Source organism: Sinohyriopsis cumingii, chromosome 9 (assembly GCF_028554795.1).
Source record: "Sinohyriopsis cumingii isolate HCF-2022 chromosome 9, ASM2855479v2, whole genome shotgun sequence".
NCBI lineage: Eukaryota > Metazoa > Mollusca > Bivalvia > Unionida > Unionidae > Sinohyriopsis > Sinohyriopsis cumingii.
In genome coordinates this window covers 78734589-78749042 of record NC_142969.1, presented here as the reverse complement: position 1 = coordinate 78749042, position 14454 = coordinate 78734589, and the positions used below count along the sequence as shown (strand labels likewise).

General features: G+C 38.5%; 1 protein-coding gene across 2 annotated transcripts in view; it reads left to right on the top strand.

Annotated features, from left to right (window-relative positions):
• Positions 1–14454, top strand: part of LOC149792076 (eukaryotic translation initiation factor 4B-like) — a 78085-nt gene that overhangs the window by 49365 nt on the left and 14266 nt on the right. Inside the window, exons 12-15 of one of the 2 annotated variants that reach the window (XM_089970586.1) lie at positions 203–291; positions 2370–2659; positions 3934–4066; positions 6407–6503. In XM_089970586.1, the coding sequence (XP_089826712.1) occupies positions 203–291; positions 2370–2659; positions 3934–4066; positions 6407–6503 (609 nt within the window). Of the gene's footprint in view, positions 1–202; positions 307–2369; positions 2660–3933; positions 4067–6406; positions 6504–14454 lie in introns of both variants that reach the window. The other variant, XM_089970585.1, reaches the window with a different exon arrangement.

Genomic DNA, 14454 nt, shown 5'->3' with positions numbered 1-14454 from the left:
AGATCAACTCCATGGCTAATGAAGAAGAAGTACTAAATTGCTCATCATGACATTACAGCTGAATTTCTGGAAGCAAAAGCTTTTTTCGTGACTTGGATATATGTGTGTGCCATTGATCCATCTGTCTTTGTGTCATTATTAGAATTTTTCAAATCTACAGTTGCTGCAAAAACTTAATTTACTTTTTATTGCTGTTTTCTAGGTATTCATCAGGCAGTCGGCCAAGAGCTGACAGTGGTGGTCGGTCACAGGACGGGAGGCGAGAACGACGACTCAGTAGTGGAAGCTCAAGTAAAGGAAGAGCAGGTACCATGGATTCACTCATATTCATGTGCTACCAATTTTCATGGGGTTATGTCACTGCTGTAGATTTAAAGACCTGGTGGACCTTTTCCACAATATTTGCAGATATTTGCACCATTTTAAAAAAAGCAAAAAGATTGTAATTTTTGCAAGTCAAAATAAATTAGTGCCATGAAAATCATTGAATCCACATCTGCAGGGGTCTAATGTTACTTTCCTGGCTGTTATGCCACCTTGTCCAGGGTTGCATCTTTAATGCGTGATTATAGAATTCCTGTAAAAAAAATTAAATATGTTGCACGGTTTTAGCCTTCTTGTGCTCAGATGGCACAAAAACTAACATTTAAAAAAATGTATATTAATCCAATACAATGTCAGTAAGATGCTTGTTGTATGCTAAGTTCAGATTGGTAGTCTTACCTTTGCAATGCCTTGTGTACATAACCCGCCTTTTGCAGGACAGCATAACAGCCCAAATTTTGTACGCTATTTTTTCCTTATTTTGTTAAGAGAGATAATCACTAAGAAATGATTGAAAATGTTGATGATGAACAGCAAGAAAATCTGCATAAAAGGGTTTTTTTATCGGTCCATGTAAAGTTTGCAGGGATTGTTCCAGATGATAGATTCGCCTAACTGATTAGCATTCCTTTCATTAATTCCAAGCAAGTTTATGGTTGATCCTGGTCATGAAAAATTGCTCACTAGCTCACCATACTATAGGGCCAGGTGAGCTTATTGTATAGCCTTGTGTCCTTCTAGCGCGGCCAGCTGTCAACAATTTCATGTTATGTTTATGGAGTACCTGATTCAATCCGACTTGGAATATGGGTTTATATCATTTAAATCTCCAACAAGTTTGATAATGACCAAGATTCACATGCATTTATGAGAAAGTTTTGCGTCTGATTGCCTGGCCTTGTTACCACTTCGGAGGCAATATTTCTCATCTGATTTTGATCAAACTTGGAATGTATGCTTATATCATTAATGTCTCAAAGAGTTCAATAATGAGCAAGATCCACACATACTGATGTGATCATGCACCTGATTTTGATGAAACTTGGAGTGTAGGCTTATATCATTAAGATCTTGGTCAGGTTTGATAATGATTGAGATACATGCATATTAATTAGGTTGTCTTGCATCTGATTGGAGGAGCTTGTTCGGTCGTGGGAAGTCAAAATTTCTGATCTGATTTTGGCCATACATGAAATATGTGCTTTTATCACGAAGATCCTGGATGGGTTTGACAATGAATGAAATTGATTAATGAGGGAAACTTGCATCCTTCTATCAGATTTTGATTATAGTTGAAATATAAGCTTATATCATCAAGATTATGGATTGGTTCGTTAAATTGGTGAGATCCATCCTTTGATGCAATAACTTACATGTGATTGACTGACCTTATTACTTCTCTGGACTTCTAAGCCAGTTTTTGTCAAGCTTGGAATATAATCTTATATCATCACAAATATCATATAAGTTTGATAATGAGCAAGATCAACCTATATTATTGATGTGATCATGCACATGATTGGGTGAGCATACTATTATGGTCATCTTGAAATATGTGCTTATACAAGTCAGTAATGAGTGAGATGCATACATATGAATGACTTGATCTTTCGTCTGATAGGCTGAACTGTGATTAAAAAAGTTTAAGAATTTTTTTTAAAGATAACTGCAAATGATGACATATGGACAATGAAAACTTGATACGGTATCGCCATAAAGTTCTTCACCAAATTTGGTTGAAATCCAGTTGTAATAAACAGGTTTAATTTTTGAAAACAAGATAAAATTTCTCAGAAAATGAGATGAAATAACTTTAAAAAATGATGATGCAGGATGCCAAAAATCGATTTTGTTTGACCTACTTTTCATGAGTAGGGTAGGATTTCTTTTTACTTCCATGCAGATTTAGTCAGTATATGGAGACAACTATTCAGTTAATGTTTTTCTTTTGTTTATCACTGTTCTGATTTGGTAATCATTTAGTCACTATAATTGCGTAATTTAGATTGATGATTTATGCATTTTTTTTACCTTTCTTGGTATAGGTCCACCACCAATCACATCTCAAAGTCGATCACGACGTGATAGTGATCAGTCCAATCACTCCCAACCAGAAGTCTTCAGTGGTGAGGAGGAGGTCAAAGATGAAACACAGAAATCCCCGTCCTCTCCACCCATTCGAGAAGAACCATCAGCCAAACTGGTCCCAGCTCCAGCTCCTAAAGAGAATGCTTGGGATAAAAGGAAGACAGAGAAGGCACCTATTGCTGCAGGCACTCAGGAGTCTAAAAGTCCAAAGTCATTATCTCCACAGTCTGAGACCAACAAGTCACAGGTATTCAAAATGTTCTTTATTACTACAAATGTTTTTTTAAAACCAATCATCTTGGCTTGACACTCTGCACTTATATCAGTCTGCTGCCATGGTATGTCCCTGGACAAGGCTCGTTACTTGCTTTGTCATCATATAGACTTCATATTGTTGTTGTATCATAAAACACCAAACCAAAACCTACTTAATACAAATCCCAGAAGAAAAAAGACAAACCTGAGTATGCTCTCATTTATTTGCCATGGACTATGCTTCTAGGATCCTACATCAAGGTGTAAGAGTGATCACAGTTTTCATCTGTCCATTAGTTTGTCTGTCCATCCATTCACACTTCTTGTGACCAGCATAACTATGTGGATAATTTGCATGTAGGGTAATGAAGAAGCCTATTGAATTTTGGAACAAAATGGTAAAGGTTAAGGTATGTCACTTGTTCTGAAAAAAAAGAAATGTTATTTCTGTGCAAAACTACGGGCCAAGCACAATGTGTCATTCATGATAATCTTGGTATGATACATAACTGGTCCTGAATGAAAAATTGTGTGGATTTGACCTCCCAATATGTCTTTCAAAGAGGTCATCATGCGAATGACTGCTTCTGATCAGATGGTCATATTGGCATGGGTTTTTCACTGAAATATCTTCTGTAATGCATATTGTAATCTATATTAGAATAATTCTAATCAAACCTTCAGAATGGCTGCCTTATCTACCATCTGGAATATTTTCTTTTGTCTCTCTCTCTCATAAATGGATATTTATATCGACTTGGTTTTTTTAACTTATACAAATACACCTGGGTACATCTTGTCAGTAGCTGAGACAAGTACATTGGTCTTCTGTTGGTGATATCAGATTTGTGGTCAAAGATCATGTTGCCAATTTTTGTACTGTGCATGTGAGTATATGTAAAAAATATTTGTTCTCATAAATATTAGACATGATTTCAATGTTCAGCATTTATAAATGTAAAAGGAACGGAAAATGGATGTATCATGACTTTTCGCCAATTCTTTTTGGCTAGTAAAGCATTGGCACCTTTGAGGGACTCGTGTTTTTTAAAAAAAAAATGTGGAACAAAAATATATCATTACTGCTTACCCTTGTTTGGAAAGAAAAATCACAAAGTGGATCTGAAAGCCTTGTATCAGTTTGAATACTTATTTATTTCTGAAGAAAAATGATTTTATACAGTTAGATCCTTTCTCTCCAAAAATTATGTCAGTTTTGGGAGCTGCATCATGTGATTTTTGTTAACGCAGTATGATGTTTTACAGCCTCAGGCACCACCGAAGGGACATGGGGATGTGAAGAAGGAGTTTGTTCCTGCTGAACCTCCCAAAGAGAACCCCTGGACAAAAAGAATGCAGCAACCAAGCAAGCCAGATGGCAGCCACATTCAGTCCACAGGTACAGCTTACATCATGTTGTGATACCCAGTATGAATCAGCTGGTTAAAGTTCTTTGATGATTTGATGTTTGAAGTTGTCTCAGAATGGCAGTTTTTACTTTGTTCCTTTTATCACAGCCTGATAAGAGGTAAAGTGAGCTAGTATTGCATACCAACTCAGTATGGTCTAATGTGTAACAGTGAAACTCAAATTTTTGCTCTACTACCAGAATAGCTTGTCACGGTCCTGTGTTGATCCTCCAGTTTCATCCTGTGGTCTAATTGGTCCAAAATGATGACCCTCAGACATCCAATATGGCTGCCACAGTGGTCAGCTTTAAAATCTCTTTATCATTACTCATGCCAGTTGGTCAAGTGGTCTGAGGCACTTGTCTTTATAGAGCACTGACATGTCACCTTGGTCTGTGTGGGTTCAGCTGTTGGTTCAGTCTATGTGGGTACATGAAAAAGTTCGCCAGTAGCTTCCCATGGGTCAGTGGTTCTTCCCGGGGCTTTCCCATGTTCTTCTCTGGCAAATATACTGTCTGCCATCCATAGACTGTCATGTGCATGAAATGGTGTTAAACATAAAAATCAAACCAGAAGAGTTGGTCATGTCGGGGGTTTTCACTAAAAGACTTCCAGTGTGTAGAGATGGTCATACTTGAAAATGATTCCAATTTTGACAGCCATCTTAACAATCTTTTATTGCTACTTCTCCTGAATTCACAGATATATCAGCATGGGGTTTCACAGCAAGACATTGTTGAAAGACTTTATATGATATGTGTTGGCCCTAAATGAAAACTGTGATGATCCGACTTACAACATGGATGAATCTTGTTCCACTTGAACTGATCATACTATTGACAGTTGATTCTCACTTTTCTTGCTATGTGTATTTGGCCCTGTTTGAAAATGATGCTAGTTTGACCTCACAAAATGATTGCCAAGAAGGTCAGAGTGCAAACATAGTTATTGTTACTTCATGGTAAACGAATGATAATGTATCAACAAGGGTTTTTCGTTTGAATTATGTGTTGGCCTTGTTTGGAAAGGATGCCAATATGAGCTCTCACAATGTTTGCAGAGAGGGGTCATCTTGAAAATCTTGTTACACTACTCCGGAACAAATGGTTGTATTGACACCAAAACATTTCTAGTGATATTCTTGTTCAGAATTAAAATCGTGCTGATCAGATCTTACAAACTGATTGCGACGATGGTCATCTTTAAATTTTGTTATTGCTTCTCCTTTGAAACAGATAGCTGTTTTTTAATATATAAAAAGCTGATAGGACATTAACATTAATTTCAGGACTTGACTCGGGTTTTTTGTGTGTCTGTGATGGCTTTTGAGCATGATAACACAGATGGGTATGAATGGATTTCTGTCTGTTGCATTTTGTGTTTATATATGAGAACTATTTAAAATAGACAACACCAACATGACAAGCTGACTTCCTTTGTAAACACTGAGCATAGCAACTACAAATTTTCAATGAAAGAACAAGTTGTTGCAGAAATGCCAAATGGCATCAAACAGATTTAAACAGAAAACAATTGAACTCATAAAACAGAGTGTTTACATCACGGATGAGAAATTTGATTTCTGAAAGATTCCAATTAATATCAGTAACAGATTTTATATTAGTGGGACATTAGGATGGATGAACAATGATAGTTACAGCCAGACATGAGTTTACTGACAGCCAGACATAATTTTATTGACAGCCAGACATGATTTTATTGACAGCCAGACATGAGTTTACTGACAGCCAGACATGATTTTATTGACAGATTGCTTTTTGCTTCATGCTTATTCATAATTTTATGAAATATCATTCATGCAAGTTTTAAAACATTCTTTCCATAATGTGTCTTTTATTTTTAAACGAAAATATGAAATATTTAAAAATCATTTCTGTCTTTAAACTTCATATGTAATTATTACTCGCAACTGTTGTAGGGCCACCCCACTTATAAGGCCACTTCTTTGTTCAGAAGGGGTGCACATGGGAGAGAACCTCTTTATCATAAACTGATGCTAACCTTTTCATTTAGTAAAGCAACAGTCTATCTGATGGATTTGTATTTATGTTAGAGTGGATATACCCTAATTTTTTTTGTCATCTATTACATTGAAATTGGTATAGAAGATAGTGCTACATACTTCTGGAGTGAAACATTGTAAATATTTTCAACCTAAGTCTGAAACGTTTAAACAACCTAGATCCTGTTGTTAAGTTTTTGATGAACTTAACCTTTCTGAATAAACAAAAAAAGCAGTAATGCATAACAGTGTCATTCCAATTTTTTATGCTCATTACATGGTATTTAAAATAAGTATGTCTGTTCAGATACCACTGCTGAGGGTACAGGCAGAGGAGAAAGGGGTCGAGGAGGTGGAGTTGGCAGCAGGGGAAGGGGAGGAGGCGGCAGAGGAGGACCTTTGAGGTAATCACCAAAATACATTTATAATAAGCTCAAGTAGCAGAAGGTCAAGCGAGGTTAAGGCATGCATTGACATAGATAGTAGTTGTATTTGATGTCCAGCCAAGGAGGTCTAGGACATTTTACAAAAGAATTGTTACTTAAAGGTCCTAGGCAACAGTTTGTAGTCGGTTTCATGGCATGTACCCCTAGGGAGGTGCTGCCAGGGGCTAATGTTGTACATATATGCATTTCAGGTCTACAGTCTTGGTTAAGTTTTGTATATATATAGTTTTAGGAAGGGTTTGTTTGCACTGTATATGTAATGCTATACCTTGAATCATGCAGTTTGGCTAGAGAATGCCTCTTGATGAGTACTGCACTCTCATTGTAGAAAATAGTCACTTATTACTTGAATTTCACATTTGACTAACTTTCTTTCAGATTTTGACTTTTTTAAGTTTATTTCTGATGCTAGAATTGTGAACATGGGTACAGGATGCATCTTGATGAACACTATGCCAGCATTTCAAAAGTAGAGCACTGTGACCCATATTTCATGTATTAATGATATTGGTTCAGTTTTGTCTTAGAAGAATATTTCTTAACCTCTCTGTTCATGCAAGAATCATGAAAACAAATTGTTGTTTGCATCTATTTGTGCCACTCCCTTACAGCAATGGTCACAATGATGTGCATTTCACATTTTACTGGCTTAGGTTAAAAGTATTTGTAGGGGCCCCAAGTGGCCGAGTGGTCTAAAGTGCTATCCGTCACGGATCACTGCCATCTCACCTTTGTCTGCATGGGTTTGAGTCTCGGGCTTGGCCAATGTGGATATGTGAAAAAGCTTACCAGTAGCTTCTCACGGGTCAGTGGTTCTTTCCGGGGGTTTTCCCAGGTTCTTCCTCCACCATTAATACTGGCCTCCATGTATAGCCTATCTTGTGCTGAAAATGGCGTTAAACCCTATAACAACAACAACAACAACAAAAGTATTTGTGTTTAGCTCATAATCAAATGGGGTTTTGTACCATGCCACAAAATCCTGAAAATTGGTGAGGGGGTGAATCATGATGGGCGCTACATTTTGTGTATAAATAACACTTATCAGATGTAGTTCATGTTAGATTTGTGAAAGTCAGTGATTGAATGTATCTACATTAGTACTACATCCATACAAAGATGGTCACAGACCTACAATGTAAGTGTAGTGTCTGTGTTTTCGTCATGGCCTCATTCATTTTTCCATGCATGATACGGCTCTTTATGAGCGGTGTAGTGAGCAGTAGGAATAAGTATTAATTAGTACATGTGTACTAAATATCAGAATTACTGTATTTTATAATGTGTTTAGTTTTGAAGAATTAGTGAAAAAGAAAGTGTTTTCAATGATCTGAAGAATTTCCAGTAATAAGAATTATATCTTGACATCTCTTTGGAACTGATGTTTCTTTTATATTATATTCTAGATAGATGGAACAAAACAAATCTTTAAAAATGTCTTGTTTCATTTTTTTTGTTAACAGTGACAGACACAGTCTGTAGTTGTATGTGTCTCTGTATTTGTACACATAACACCAATAATGTTTAAAATACTTTTATATTCTAATTGAAAATATATGGATCATTCAGTCTGATTCTTGCTTGATGTCTTGTTGATGCATGAGCTTAGTGTTTAGTACTAATGTTACTCCATGGTTACGGACCCAGTGTGTTGGCATCTGTTAGTCTCGAGAAATGATGGAACTGCGCCCATGAGAGATGTCCCAGTTGGTGGTTGTGCAGCGTCTGCTGTGGCTATGTAGTCCAACATGGGAGTGGCAGTCCTTGCTGCACTTAAAGGTTGCATCTGGTGTTGGTTGGAGCTGCTTCTTCTTCCTCTGCGATCGTCTTTCATCAGCAAGCAAGCGTAGCTTGTCCTCTCCGGCTTTCAGACCAGTGATCAGAGCATGTTGCCAGTTTGATCTGTCTAGAGCGAGCTCTTCCCAGGTGTTGACATCGATGTCATGGGCTTTTGTGTCGTGCATACAGACATCCTTGAAGTGGAGATGTGGCTGTCCAATCAACCTTTTGCCAGAGGTGAGTTCCGAATAAAGAATGTCTTCGGGGATCTGTCCGTCATCCATCCGATGTACATGGCCCAGCCATCTGATGCGACGTTGGCGGAGGAGTGTGACCATGCTGGGAATCTTGGCATGCTCAAGCACCTCGTTGTTTGTTACTCGATCGCTCCAGGTGAGGCGTGCAGAGTCCAGGTTTCACTGGTGTACATGAGAGTGCTTAGCACGCAGGCACGGTACACAGTGATCTTAGTGTTCAGGGTCAGCATGCTGTTGTTCCACACTCTCTGTGACAACCTGGAGAGAGCTGTTGATGCCTTTCCGATCCGCTGGTTGAGTTCAGCATCGAGCGAGAGGTTGTTGGTGATGGTAGAGCCGAGGTACGTGAACTGCTTGACCACCTCAAGTTCTTAGTTGTTGATGATGATGCTTGGGAGGTCCGCGTCCTGAGACATCACATTTGCTTTCTTTAGGTTTATGGTTAACCCAAATTTGTCGCATGCTTTCGAAAAGCGGTCCATCAGGCGCTGAACCTCAGCTTCTGTGTGGGTGGCTAGAGCAGCATCGTCTGCAAAGAGCATGTCCCTGATGATGACTTCACGCACTTTGCTCTTTGCCTTAAGACATGCCAGGTTGAACAGTCTGCCGTCTGATTGTGTGTGCAGGTAAATCCCTTCTGTAGACGTCTCAAAGGCGTGCTTTAGCAGGACTGCGAAGAAGATGCCAAAGAGCGTGGGGGCAAGGACACAGCCCTGTTTAACTCCACTGCGGATGTCAAAGGGGTCAGATGTTGAGCCATTGTACTACACTGTGCCTTTCGTGTCATCGTGGAAGGACTGGATCATGCTTAGCAGCTTTGGAGGGCAACCAATTTTCGCCAGGATTGTGAAGAGTCCGTCTCTGCTGACCAGATCGAATGCCTTGGTGAGGTCTATAAAGGCCAGAAAGAGGGGTCTGTGTTGTTCTCTGCATTTTTCCTGCAGTTGTCTGATGGAGAAGATCATATCGATTGTGGACCTATCTGCGCGAAACCCACACTGTGACTCTGGGTACACTCTGTCAGGAAGTGTCTGCAGTCTGTTCAGGATGACACGTGCGAAAACTTTACCCACAATGCTGAGAAGTGATATGCCCCTGTAGTTGTTGCAATCACTTCTGTCGCCCTTGTTCTTGTACACAGGGTTATGATGTTAGCATCTCTCATGTCCTGAGGCACTGCACCCTCATCCCAGCACTGGCAGAGGAGGTCGCGCAGGTGTGTGAGCAGCACGCTACTTCCACACTTGATGAGTTCAGCTGCAATGCCATCCTTCCCTGGGGCTTTATCTAAGGACAGTTTCTCAAAGGCCTTGTGTCAACGCTGTGGAGCGAAGCTGGAGTGTCCTCTTCAGGGCGCAAGCCTGGGCAGGGTGGTGTGGAGAATCAACTGTTACCCATGCAGCTGATCCCCCCTCTACACACAGCTGATGGATCCAAGGGAAAGGACAAGCCGATACGTCATGGCACCAGCTGCATCACAGGAGTTGCCGAGATGACACTGAAATCAATGCCAAATCGCCTGAGGGGCTCCATCTCCGGATTTTCTGTTGGGGTTTACTCCCTTAGCCTTTCCCATGAGAGGGTATAGTCGCAAGGCAGCGAAGGTTTGAAATCGGAGCTTACCTTCTCCTAGATGGGCGACCACCCAAGGTTAACGAGCCCCATCTGCCCGAAACATCTGGTTTTGAGGCACCAGAAACTTGCCTGTCATCCCTTCTCCAGTCAGATTAAACAGGTTCTGCCACTCGTGAAGGCCTGGAGCTGGATTTGGTTGTCAAAGGCTCTATCAGACGCAAGCATTGGGAGATTTCCAAGGGAAGTGGGTGCTTATCTCCCACATCCGCCCCCAGCGATGACAACCCTTGGAACCCAGTAAAAACTGGCATATAACAGGACAGTACTAAAGTTATTCCATGGTTACTCACCCTGTATAAGCTGGTATTTAACAGTGTACAGTAATAATGTTACTCAATAGTTATTTGCCCAGTAAGAGCTGGCATTTAGGAGTGAACCATTCTAAATGTTACTGAATGGTTACTCACCCAGTAAAGGCTGTTATTTAATAGTGGACATCACTAATGTTATTTCATGATTGCTCACCCAATATGAGGGGGGTTTTAATAGTGGACAGTAATGCTGTTATTGAATGGTTACTCCATAAATATAAGGCAAAAAAATTCTTTATGTATGTTTCTTATTGTACTGGTTTTAAAATTAGGATAGGTAGGTAGGGAATTTTTTTGGGGAAACATTATATATATTATAATGATTAGTATATATAATGTACTAAGTGATTAAAGTACTGGGCTAAATTGGCTCAGTTAGATGCACAAATTAATTTTGGTATGGGCTTGTGTAAAATAATTCCCTGGTAGAAAAAGAGCTCAAGGCAGAAACGAAAAACAGGGATGGTCAGCCAACCAGAAACACACATATTTGGGGGTGAGGGTGGCCTAGGTTGATATTTAATAGACAGTACTAATGTTATTGAATGGTTACTCATCCAGTATAAGCTGGCTTTTAATAGTGACACTAATGTTATTGAATGGTTACTCACCCAGTATAAGCTGGCTTTTAATAATGACAGTACTGATGTTATTGAATGGTTACTCACCCAATATAAGCTGGCTTTTAATCTAACACAGTACTGATACCTTGTAAAGCAGAATTTAGAACAGTCATTTTTTTTATAAAAATACAACTAAATGTCAGGTTTTCGTGAACGTTGATATCGTTGATAATGTTATTTTTTAATTGTTTGGTGTCTTCTATACCCTGACACATTATGTAGTAGTAGTAGTAGTTGTATGGTTTCATGGCACATCAGAATGATACAGGCTATGTTTTGCTGATTAAAAGTAACGTTCTTCAAGTTTAAATAATAAAGAATTGCTCACAAAATCTCAAGAAAGATAAAGCTTTCCAAAAAAATTAACGTAAAGTACGATGATGATAATTAAAAGTTTTAAAGATGTTGCAATTCTGTTAAAACTATAAAATAAGATAAAGGTAAAACATGTAAAATCTTTCAAACATACAGTTTTACAGTATGCATCAGGAGTAGAAAACATTTGAAAATCCATGGTTGACCCTGGCAACCAGCTCTGAAAATCAGGTTCCCTGTCAGAGTTTCTTGTTCCCCAGGGAGACCCTTGAGTCATAAAATTAATTATGAGACCTCAGATTGTAGTAAAAACCAAATACACAGGAATTAATTTTTTTTATTATACTCGGTCATATTTGTTCACTACACCAAGTCAAGAATAATGAGACCACCATTATGTCGGGTTTTTGACATAAGAGAACTATTCATGAGTCTCTTTTATTTAAGTATTCATCACGAACGGATTGGTAACTATTTAATCAGATGAGTAGCCAACACATGGTTTACTTGGCCTTCCAATAGCGGTCATCCAGCATATGGTTACTTTGGCCTTCCGATAGCAGTCATCCAGCATATGGTTTACTTTGGCCTTCCAATAGCAGTCATCCAGCATATGGTTTACTTAGGCCTTCTTAAACTAGCAGTTATCCAACACATGGTTTACTTTGGCCTTCTTCCAATAGCAGTCATCCAACACATGGTTTACTTTGGACTACTTCTAATAGCTGTCGTTCAACATATGGTTTACTTTGTCCTTCTTCCAATAGCAGTCATCCAACATATGGTTTAGTTTGGCCTTCTTCTAATAGCAGTCATCCAACATGTGGTTTAGTTTGGCCTTCTTCCTGTAGCAGAGATCCAGCACAGGGTTTAGTATGGCCTTCTTCCAATAGCAGTCATTGAAGATATGGATTAGCATACATGCCAACCTTTACGCTTTTGTTCACTAGGTTACTCTTTACACATAAATGTATTTGGATTATGTGTTTTCGGTATAGCCCCCTCCAAAAATTTAATAATTTGTTTTCTCATTGTTTTTAACCTCCCATTAATCCCACAGACCATATTCTAGAAAAGATGGCTTCTGTGTAACTACGACATAAGAGTACACTTGTCCATAGACTTGCATGCACTTTCCTAACAGTATTATGTTCTATTTATAGCAGCTGCCCTATTTGCAAGAAACATGCAGATTCTGCTTTAAAACTTTTGACCTCTGTTCTGTTTATAGCAGCTGTATGGCTTAGTAAGGAGAGAACAGACTGGTTTTCTAACTTTTAATCTTTGCTCTCAGATTCTTTGTTCAAATATCTGGTACAGAACCAGTCTCTAGTTATTTGGCACTAAAAGTCAGCAGATTTGTTCTAATCGATTCATGTGTTAGAACAAAAATGTTTTTCAAATAATTTCACAGATGGATTAGGAAAAGACAAAAATTCAATTCAGAGATGAATACATGAACACAATACAGCATTCCATTCTAGGGCAGCTTCATGCCCCCTGCTGGCTGTGTGGAAAGGATTTTAGTATTGGTCATGGTAGTAGAACAAATAAACCTTGAATTAGCTCATTTTACTAACTCCATTACTAAGGTAACTTCTTTTCTTACAGCAGAACTAAATTGTTGACACAAATGTTATAAATGCTGAGGCATTATATACAGAGTTCTTAATAGAACAACGACTACCCTTGCCAGTAGAAGACTACATTGGTCCTTTGTTCAAATGGATGTTTCCTGATTCCAAAACTGCAGAAAATATGCATGTGCAAGAACAAAATCATCTAATATTGTTAGGCGTTTAGCAGAAGATACTTCACTTAAAATTGCAGAATCCATGAAAATTGGGCTGTTTAGTAATGCAACAGACAGGAGTAATGATTATGATGACAAAAAGTTGTACCTAGTCTGTGTAAGAGACTTTGACAATGAAAAGGGCAAAGTCAGAGTGCTCATCTTTCATTACCAGAATTAACAGTAGATTCCACTAGAGAAAACATTTTTTTATTTGCTTGATAATGCTTTGAAAAAATAAAAGTTGGCAGAACTGTATGGAGTTTAGCTGATACTGCATCAGTGATGACTGGAATTCATAAAGGAGTTGCATTCAGTATTTTTTTTAATGTCTCCATCATTGATCATATCAGGTTGTCTCTGTCATATGATGCACCATGCTGCAGGAAAGGCTGTTGATAAATTAAGAGAACTCCTGAAGTATCAAGTTGGCACTACCTGATAATGTACTTCATGCGGACAGAGTTCATTTTTTCCCTGTTATTTCCCAGTTTAAAGACCCAGTAACTGGAAGATATAAATTTCCTCTTCTTTGTCAGGTTATGAAAGGAATAGTTTTTCTTCACCATTCTAATGCTGACTGTGAGAGATTGTTCAGTATTGTTAACAAAAGTAAAACTGTATTCAGATCCAGGCTTTGTAACCCAGCGCTTAGTGCTCTACTAGTCTCAGCTGGTACAAAGTGTTTTGAAATGCATTATGAGAGTCTGTTGCTTTTAAAGCTCAAAGTGTTATATATGAAAACTTGAAGCAGTAATTGATGTTAAAAGTTCAGAGGGATAAATAAATAATTTTGTACATATGCTCATTGAACTTTTATCATGTTATATGTGGATTACTCTTTTTCTGCTTGGATTACTCTTTTTGTCCACTTGGATTACACTTTTTCCTCACCAAGGGTTGGCATGTATAGATTAGTATGGCCTTCAGTAATAGTCACCCAACATGTGGTTTGATATGGCCTTCTTCCAATAGCAGTCATTCAACACATGGTTTGGTATGGCCTTCTTCCAATAGCTGTCATTCAACACATGATTTAGTATGGCCTTCTTCCTATAGCTGTCATTCAACACATGATTTAGTATGGCCTTCTTCCTATAGCTGTCATTCAACAAATGATTTAGTATGGCCTTCTTCCAATAGCAGTCACCCAACATGTGGTTTGATATGGCCTTCTTCCAATAGCTGTCATTCAAC